This window comes from Tupaia chinensis, unplaced genomic scaffold (assembly GCF_000334495.1).
Source record: "Tupaia chinensis unplaced genomic scaffold, TupChi_1.0 Scaffold000340_1, whole genome shotgun sequence".
NCBI classification, from domain to species: domain Eukaryota; kingdom Metazoa; phylum Chordata; class Mammalia; order Scandentia; family Tupaiidae; genus Tupaia; species Tupaia belangeri.
In genome coordinates this window covers 1,982,173-1,992,644 of record NW_006159834.1, presented here as the reverse complement: position 1 = coordinate 1,992,644, position 10,472 = coordinate 1,982,173, and the positions used below count along the sequence as shown (strand labels likewise).

Below are 10,472 nucleotides of genomic sequence, written 5' to 3'. Positions count from 1 at the left end.
GCCAAGAAGTCCAGGGAGAATTGTCTCCCAATGCACAATAATTTAAACAGGGAACACTTAATTAAACAATAAGAGAATATGAGCGATGGACAACAAACTCCAAAGGATATTCTAGGCCTGGGGGAGGGTATGCAAAGGAGGAGAAACTAACTCCTTTGGAAGGATGGGTTCTCATTACTGGATATTCAGATGTTTCTTGACTTCAGATGGAGCCATCCCCCAATACACCCATCATAAGTTGAAATTGATTTATTTTATGTAACCTATGGACCATTGTAGCTTAGCCAGCCTACCTTCAGTGTGCTCAACACATTTACAGTAGCCTACATTTGGACAAAGGTCATTTATCGCAAAGCCTATTTTATAATAAAATGTTAAATATCCATGTAACTTGCTGATTACTGTACAGAACGTGAAAAACCCAATGGCCCGCCACCACTGCTCACCATCACGAGAGAGTACTACCTGCTTATTGCCAGCCTGGCAAAAGATCAGAATCTAAATAGTTTCTGTTGAATGAATGTCACTTTGCACCATCATTGGAAAATTGCAAGTTGCACCCTTGTAAACTGGCACTCACCTGTTATTTCAGTGGTCTGAAGGACATAGCTGTGAATTGGGTTACCTGGCCCAAGCTGGTCCACGTCGCCTGGCCTGCAGAAACAACTCTGTGGGAAACAAGCAGGTGGGGTTGGTGAGTGGGTACAACACACCTACCTCTCTGCTCTGGTGTGAGACTGGATATGCAGAGGAAGTTGAGGCACCAGTGCAGGTACTGCTAGAACTGGGAGCTGGAGAGGTCCCCTCAGGAATCCAGGACATTGCCACGCACCGTTTGGGCACAGTGACTCGAGGTGGGCCGCATTCCCGAGCCTCCAGCATGTGCACTTCCAGGGCTGAAGAGATGACATAGAGAGCAGTGACCTCGGCTAGCACGCAGACTTGAACCGGCTGGGACTCTTCCTACACAGTGCTGCTGCCCACGTTGAAAAGTGGAGAAAATAGATGGTGACAGCGATGACTTGCAGACAGGTGGCACTGGAGAAAATCACATAGGCTGAGCAGGAAGGAGAGCACAGTTTTACTATTGTCCTCTACAGACAAAACGTATACCATGCCATCTAGCAAAGGAAGAATATTTTCAAGGATCCAGGCTCAATTTCACAGATCAGGAAAAAGATGAATTTGGAGAGTTCAGTAAGTTGGTAACTGACATAATCTATTGCTTGAATTTGACTTACTCTCTTTTTGAATGCATGGTGCATCTTAGCTTTACATAAGGGTACTGTCATGCTTTCTGATTCTATTTCATTTTTATCTAAATTCTCTTGTTTATCCTTTAAGCCTTTTTTCTTTGTTCGTGATGGTAATGTGTGCGCACACATGAGTGAGAGAGAAGAGGGGAGATGAGCGTCCATGCGGACAGGGTCGGGTCTTGCTGCGACTTTGTCCAGTCCTCTAACCCCTTGGGTCCTGGACACTCTCATGTGTGTGCCTGGCATGTCTCAGGCTAATTGGACCGGGCATCAGAACCACGGTCGCCATGTCGATACAGTTTCTGCTGAGCAGCGTGTTATTACCAAGGAACTGGCACCTTGGTCTTAATCTTGACCCTAAAATTTTCCTTTGCTTTCTGTGCCAGTAACTTGGGACAGTTCATAAATAATCATTAAAATGGTATTATTTTTATAAGGTTTTTAAAATCCTCACTGTATTGCTTAATACATGCCCGTGTTAAACTTATCTATCACATTTATGACGACTCGCACATAGATCACTTTTCTCTGGTTGGCATTTTATTACCCAGAAAGCTTGGTTTTGCCCAAAAGTTTATAAATTACATTATATATTATCTCTTCCCTGTAATTTATTAGGCTCCTAAGTGAAACTCTCCAGTGCAGAGCAGTGTTAATAAAACACTCGACTGTATATTTCTGCAGCTAAAGAAAAAGCCCCATTTATGTAGGCCTTAAATGTCAGCCTTTAACCTACTTCTCTGTTCCTACAAAGCATCGTAAAGCAAAGTCTTTACTTTTTTTCCAACCATTATATTTGATTAGTCATGGCTTTGAATATGTTCTGGTAAAGAATCTTGCCCAGTACTATTTGGAAGTCTAAGTAGATAACTTAAAATACTTCTTTTTTATCCAACTTATACAGCCTGCAAAAATTCTCATGCATTTTCAGGCCAGATTTCCTCTCATGGAAATGTTATCGTCTGTCCCTTGTCTAGTCTTCCTCTGCTGATAGGCACATCCTACTCTAGGGCGGAACTTAGAATCACAAGCTTTGACCCTTCAGTCTGAATGCAAGAAGGCAAAGCATTGTGAGCAGACACTGAAGTAGTGTTGTGGAGAAGTTCACAGCCAAGGTACTGAACTCATGAGGAGTTAAGTGGAGTAAGAGCTAGGAGGCAAATGAAATGGGCCTGAGACATTGGGAAATGCAGGATTGTGGAATAATCTAGTAAGACCTTATTTTAGCAGAATCTTGGATAATCTGATAGCTGTGACAGCTTTGGTTGGCGCATAGGCACCTGGTAAGTATAAATAGTGGACACAGGACAAATAGGTTTAATTTTTATTTTTATATTTAGAGAGTTCTTCCTTTATGATGGATGTAGGGAGCTTTCCTGTACACAGGTGAAGTTTGAAAGTGGATTGTTCCCACTTTTCCAGCATCTTCTGGAGAGTTCATCCCAACCAATTCTTTAACAGAAGCTGTTTGTAATGGACATGTTACACATATGTAATGGACATGTTACATATTTGTAATGGACATGCTACCATTCCAGTATGAATCTTTAGTTTCTTTATTTTCTTTATTTGACTGACGACTTCAAACTTCGTTGATTTATTTACATTGATTTTCTAAGTTGACCTATAACAGCCTGGGTGTGAACCACTATTTGGATATGAGAACACCTTAAATCTTTCCATTTAGGAGATTCAGAGGGGCCAGTTCTGAGTCAAAGAATTAATTAAACCTGGATCTCAGTGTGAATTACTATGTGATTAAAACAACAATGAAAAAGTATATTAACTTATTAGCAGTTTGTGTCATATTGCATATTAAAGTCATATTTGAAAGATATAAAACAGTGAAATAAGTCTTGAATTCTAAGTGAAAGGGCTCCTCAGTGTTATATGAAATAAAATTTTATGAACTGTACTTTGTTCTTATCCGTTATGGTTAATATTGTAGTTGTGAAGATCATCTATCAGACTCTTGACCCTCTAATAAAACATGACAAGTAAGATTACAGTGTTTCTAGTTCAAACTAAAATAGACTCTTAGCTGCATTTAAGAATGAATGAAAAGTGACTGCTCAAATGTTCTTATCAGATTTCTGAAATAATTAGAAAGAAAAGAAACTTAGTGTAGTGAGTCATTGTTTTTAGTATAGCCCATCTTAATAAAAATATTACTTAATCATTGGAGAATGGTCATAATTTGTAATAAAATATGAGAGTGTAAGTTACTCAGAAATGTAACTTGTCAGGATTTATTAAGTTTCTACTGCAGAGAGTAGTGTGAGTATCCTAGAGGAATTTTCTGTTCCCCCTGCAGAGCTGGCTCTGTGGCACTGCGCTTAAGGGAGCTGGATCCCACACGATGGACTGTGCAGTTTGAATTCTAGCCCTGGCAACCTGAGAATACGGTGGACATGTGTGCTTGCATGCCTAAAATCCTGACAGGATGCAGAAATAGAGGAGAAGGGATTATGGTGTGACCACACCCCTTTGGGAGGTACTTTCTTCTCCCACCTTCCCACCCTACCCCCAAGCATGTGTACCCTTTGGCAAATTAAAAAAGGAAAAGAATTCCTCATGTAAAAGTAGAAATATACTAATAGAGTTTTATGTATCTAGGACTATATATCTGGCAAAATGAAAAAATTATTAGTGTGTAAAATTCACCAAAAATGGGACCAGCAGTTGGCATAATGGTTATGTCGCTGGACTCCCATGTAGTCGACCATGGTTTGAGTCCTGGACCCAGTGACTTGAAGCTCGCACCAGGCACATGTGCGTGCATGCATGCCCACCCAAAAACCCCAGGGAGAATAGAGGAGAAGGGATTGCAGTGTGGCCATCCCTCCGGAGGGGTGAATTCTTGCTCTCTGTCTCTCCAGCGAGTGCATGCATCCTATAGCAAAACTAATCTTTCAAAAAAAATTCACCAAAAATAATTTCTTAGTTAAATTTATTAACTTAATTTTTAGAATTCAACTACTTGGCATAGATTTCAAACTGCTTGACATATAGGAGAGGTTCATGTAAGCTTTTATATGATATGAAATCTGAAGGTATTCTTCTTGCCTTTAACAAGAGGGGAGGTAGTCATGTGAGATGTGTAGCTATAATCAACTTAAAGAATGAGAGTCACGTCCAGGGGATAGAGGTCTGGCGAGTGGGCATATCAGCCCAGAGGTGTAGTGGCATTGCAGTGGAGAGCCACATTGGGAGTAAAGCCCATGTGTATGCATAATAGATACTTATTTAAAGTAATACGTTAGTGAATTAAGGGGGAAGTTAGAAATACAAAAATATATAAAATTGAATACTGACCTTTCATTAAATTGAACAATCTCTATTTCTCAATTTTGTTTCTCTTCAGATATTACAAATATTCCTGATTCTCCCGAGTATTGCCTAAATTGCCCTTGAAAGTAACACAGGAACTTAGAATACTTACTTATGGGGACTAGCAGATGGCGTAATGGTTAGAATGCTGGACTCCCACATGGTTGACCATGATTGGAGTCCCAGACCCACCCAGTGGCTTAAAACTCACAGAGGAGAAGGGATTGCAGGGATTCCAGCCTGGCCATCCCCCTGGGGATCATTTCTCGCTTTGTCTCTCTAGCCAGTGCATGTGCCCTTTAGCAAAAATCTCTTTCTCAAAAAAAGAATACTTATGCTTTTGCTCAACTAAGTCATGTGTATATGTGTGTATCACTAAACATACTTAGTATTTAGGAATATTCCAGTTAGATTGTGCTTAATTATGGAAACTAATGTAAAGAAAATGGCCCATTCACATTAGCTTCATAGTCTCTCTCTTTTTAAAAATAATTACTTATTTAATGTGACTTACTCATTAATTTATTTTTTAATTTGACCAGAGAAAGAAACACACACACACACAGAGAGAGAGAGAGAGAGAGAGAGAGAGAGAGAGAGAGAGGGAAAGTGAGAAAGGAAGCCACCAAGTTCAAGACTTGAACCATGGTTGGCCATGTGGGAGTGTCCAGTGCCTTAACCACCACGCCGCCTGCTGGTCCCAGCTTTATATTCTCTTAAAGTATTGAGTTTTTTATTCTGTGATCAAGTAATATTTATGAGAGTACTAATAAATTATTCATTTTTAAATAGTTTTTGTAAGCTCTCAGTTGTATTTTCTGGTTGATATTTTGACAGCAAGTATCTGTAGCAGTGGTAACAATTAAGAGAGGCGTGGTTTTTCTGCTTTCTTAACCCGCCCTCATTTCTCCTGTTTTTCTTGTGTGTATATTTTTAAGATTATCTCTTCTCATCTTCAGAGGCTCGTTGAGGGTTACAATGGTATTAAGAGCAAAAGATAAAATTTCTATGTTAAGTTTAACCTAAGACCGTTAAAATAATAGTTTCCTCCCTTAATCTTGTCTTGGAGGCTGGTATAAACACTAGGTAAAAAGGATAGCATGATCTCTATTTGCTGACCTTACCATTGTGTGCATAGAGGTCTTAGGAGACTTAAAAAAAAATTCCCATTTTTTAAAAATTGTTTTTGGAGAGGTTTTTGCTATAGGACGCATGCACTCGCCAGAAAGAGAGAGACAGAAAGCGAGAAATCACCCCTCAGGGGGGATGGCCACGCCGCAGTCCCTTCTCCTCCGTTCTCCTCTTGGGATCTTAGGCACACACGCATACACGCCTGGCGTGAGTTTAAGCCACCAGTTCCAGGACTCAAACCACAGTTTACTAGATGGGAGTCCAGCGACATAGCCTTTATGCCAACTGCTGGTCCCCAAAATTCCCACTCTTTAATAAGAGAATTTAGATGGTTGCTGAATATGTGGTAATTACACAAAGTAGGCATGTCTACCTACACATGGAAATGGGAAAAATTATTGAATTCGCACTAATGATAAAATTCTAAAAATGTTAGATTAAATTTAGAAGTAAAGCCACAGGATTTACATAAAAATAGAACATTTTGCTGAGCAGTCCAAAATAACATCTGAACAAAGTGAAATATATACATGTACCGAAAGGGAAGCCTTTATACTGAAAACGCAAATGATGCTGAAATTAAATATAATTTTATTCAAATTTATTTATTTTATTTTGTGTTTATAGTAGAGACATGTATGCACACATGAGAGTAAAAGAAGTACCCTTCAGAGGGTTTCATCACACCTCAATCCCCTTTTCTCAGCTCTCCAGCTTGTCAGTATCCTGGACATCAACACATGTATCTAGTGCATTTCCAGGTTGACCTGGGGATCTGAACCTCCTGGTCAGCCATGTGGCTTCCAGAACTGCAGTTTGCTACTGACTGTGCTACCAGACTGAGCCTTTTTAAAAAATTTTTTAAGAATTATTTATTTAATTTAATTTATTGTTACTAATTTTAAATTTGCTATAGGACACAAGTACTCACCAGAGAAAGACAGAGACAGAGGGAAAGCCTCCAGGACTTGAGTCTAGGACTCCCACAGTAGGCCATGTGGCAGTTCAGCACCTTAACCACCACACTACCTGCTGGCCGCTCTGAGCCTATTATTATCTTTTAAATAGATAACATTGTATGTACTTCTCATGTGTATCTTGAAGTGTATATGCACTGTAGAATGGTTAAGTCTAGCTAATTAAATATGCATTATCTCACATCGTTATCACAGAGAACATTTAACATCTACTTTCTTAGCATTTTTCAAGAATACAAATATAATACATTGTCATTAGCTATAGTCATCATGCTTTCCGTCAGATCTCTGGAACTTATTCCTGCTATTAACTGTAATTTTGTGTTCTTTTTTTTTTTTGGAGAGATTTTTGCTATAGGGCGCGTGCGCTCGCCAGAGACAGAGAGACAGAAAGCAAGAAATCACCCCCCAGGGGGGATGGTCATGCTGCAATCCCTTCTCCTCCATTCTCCTCTCGGGATCTTGGGCACGCACGCACACGCGCCCGGTGTGAGTTTTAAGCCACCGGGTACGGGACGCGAACCGTGGTCAACTACGTGGGAGTCCAGCGACATAGCCATTACGCTAACTGCTGGTTCCCTAATTTTGTGTTCTTTGATCCACAACTCCTCAATACCTTTCCCATCTCCCCCGTTGCCTGACTTCTACTCTTTAATTTTAGTGAGATCAACCTTTTCAGATTCCACTTTGAGTGAGATAGTGTAAAGAAGTTTTGAGACTGGTCTAGCAGAACCCCATAAAATTTAGGAGGTGAGCATAGTTATAATGTAAATTGTGTATCTTTTGGCCTAACGCAATACTTTGATGTGAAGTAGTTTTCAGATAGCAAAGGTAAAGTAGGTTTTATAGTCATTACACTCTGTATTATTAAAAGTCACCTTACCTTATTTTGCAGCTTACTTTTTATTTATTTATTTATTTTTTAAAGAATCATTTAATTTAGTTTTATTTCTTCTTCTTCAGTTTGACCAGAGAGAGACAGAGAGAGCAAGCTGCCAGGTCCAGGATTCAAACCGCATTTAACCATGTGGGAGTCCAGCATCTTAACCACCATGCCACCTGCTGGGCCCCCTTTTAATTTTTTATTTGGCCAGAGGATGCATCCCCTTGCCAGAGAGAGAAGAGAAAGCATCCCCCCAAATGGGCCAGGGTCACTCTGCAGCACATTCTCCTCAATTCCTACATCCTGTTAGGATTTGGGCGGGCACACACATGCACCAAGTTTTGTTTTGGTTTGGTTTGGTTTGGTTTATTTTTTAGGCCGTCAGGTCTGGATTTGAACCATGTGGTTAGCCATGTTGGAACTGACTCATTTAACTGCTAGTCTTTGGCCATGACCCTATTTTAAAACTTTTGCTTTTATTTTATATCTTTAAAATACAGCAAAGGAAACAAAATGTGGGCAAAATTATGTGTTTTTTTTGTTTGTTTGTTTTTTTGTTTGTTTTTTGTTTTTTGTGGACACTGAGTTTTTCTGAACCATAGTTGGTTTCCTGAGCAAGCTCCCTAAGGTATAAACGTCCTGCACAAGGGCTTGCTCTGCAGTGTAGTGGTCCAGCAATACACAGGGTGGAAAGCTGGATCCCACATGTCTGACAGGGGTTCTACTCTTGGTCCCAGCAGCCACACGCCAGGTGTGCATAGTGTCTAGACACAATGAAGAACTGCAGATAAAGGGCTTACAGTATGACCAAGCCTGTAGGGGGTGCTTTCTCTCTTTCCTGTGCCTGTGTTTGTGTCTTTGCACTCACACATGCACTCTGTCATGAATAAAGGGGAAATGTTAGGAAAAAATTGTGTGATCTGTGGAAATGTCCTGATATCTTACATAGAGTGTGTATTTCTTTTTTCTTTTTTTAAGAGAGAGATTTTTTGCTATAGGGCATGTGTGCTTGGTAGAGAGAGAGAGACAGGGAGACAGAAAGCAAGAAATCACCCCTTGGGGTTATAGCCACACCACAGTCCCTTCTCCATTCTCCTCTTAGGATTTTGGGCATGCATACACACATGCTGGCATGAGTTTTAAGCCACTGGGACTGGGACGTGAACCACAGTCTACTACATGGGAGTCCAGCAACATAGCCATTACACCGTCCGCTGATCCCAAGTGTCAATATTTCACACTGAGTTAACTGTAGAGTTTTATTTAAACATTCTGTGACAGTGCACTTCACGACCTTTTTGGAATGTGTGTGGAGGCTAACCCACTATAATAGGAACATTGTGTGTGTTAGTGGTAATTTTATTCTTCAATCATGTAACAGGATGGTTGGTGAGGTTTCTGATTTTTCTTCTTCTTTTTTTCATTTGAGCAGATAATCTCAGTGATACCTTAAAGAAACTGAAGATAACAGCTGTCGACAAGACTGAGGATAGTTTAGAAGGATGCTTGGATTGTCTGCTGCAAGCCCTGGCTCAGAATAGTAAGTTTCATCTATTTACACAAATTAAAAAAAAAAAAAAAGAAGAAATCAGTGATCATGCAGAAATTGGTATGCGGTTAAATGCATAGCTTGAATTCTTATGAATCCTCTCACTGAATACTGAGGTTGTTTTACATGGTCCACACTCTAACACACCTCCTCACTCCAAAGGTCCTTAAAGCCAAGTTGATAGGCAAAAGAAAGGAGCAATTGATTGGTGGTTGGCATTTTACTGCCTCAGAGAGAGGCCATTATTTCATTTCTAAAAGACAAGCATCGTAGTTGTTTGTCTTCTTTACACCTACGTTTGTGCTTTAAAAAAGACGGTTTGTATGTGGGAAGAATGAGGGGAGAGAGGAGACATGGGGTGTTAGAAACATGTAACTTTTTTTCCCTGAGATTTTAGGGTCTTCTTTTAAAATATGACTTTAATATAATGTGTATGCATAGATGAAATTGGAAAAAGCCATCAGCAGACATTAAAAAAAAACTCTTGAAATTTAGGTAAGATGTAATCTTTGGTGGTGTAAAAAAGACAGAAATCACACAATTTTTTTTCTATTGACTAACATCATATTGTTAGATTTATCATATTTATCACTAAATTTCTGTATAAAACAAATAGGTATAGAATGATCTCCATTCAGCCCCTCAATTCTGTTTGGGTATACTGCAGTTTGTGCTGTGATTATATTTCATCATGTCATTGTCTTATCCTGTGACTATGTAGTTGACAAAGAATTCAGGGGAAAGTATGTATTTTAAAGATTTCACCTTTAAGCACTCAGCTGTGTATGTGTTATTTTTTTAATCAGCCATGATTAGAAAAGTAAAATATCTGATTGTAGTACTCTTCATCAAACAAATGCATTTTAGAGCTAGGCTTTAGAATTATTTTTCAGTGATTTTCTTTGCTTTTGAAATTATAATTCTGTCAAGCTACATCTTAAAACAGAGAAGAGGTTTGAAACAAGGAGTTTAATAAGAGCTTCTGGATAAGGCTCAAGATGGTAAAGAAAAAGGACTGGGAAGGAGAATGTCTGACGCTCTGCTATACCTTTATATATGGCCATGTAAGTGTAATGAATGTAATGAATCTCACTTCTCAGTAGCCATGTTTGGCAGGTGACAGCCATGTTGGGGTTCACAGGTAAAACCAACACCCACGGTTGCAGGATATTCTTTTCTATGTTGCTGATCCAGAAACTGAAAAGACCCAGAGAACCTCATTTCCACATGTACTATGTAGTCAGCTGTACATAGTAACATAATTAGCCTATATAAATTTGAGTATCTTGGGTCTGGTTTTTTTGAAGAGTTGTTTCAGTATAACCTTCTGTTTTCAGTGGTCCATT

At 39.4% G+C, this 10,472-nt stretch overlaps 1 protein-coding gene across 4 annotated transcripts in view; it reads left to right on the top strand.

The window, feature by feature from the left end:
* The window catches only part of RAP1GDS1 (Rap1 GTPase-GDP dissociation stimulator 1), a 155,501-nt gene that overhangs the window by 20,895 nt on the left and 124,134 nt on the right, over positions 1-10,472 (top strand). For all 4 annotated transcript variants that reach the window (XM_027773322.1, XM_027773321.1, XM_027773323.1 and 1 more), the window contains exon 2: positions 9,010-9,117. In XM_027773322.1, coding sequence (XP_027629123.1) covers positions 9,010-9,117 — 108 coding nt within the window. The remainder of the gene's footprint in view (positions 1-9,009; positions 9,118-10,472) is intronic.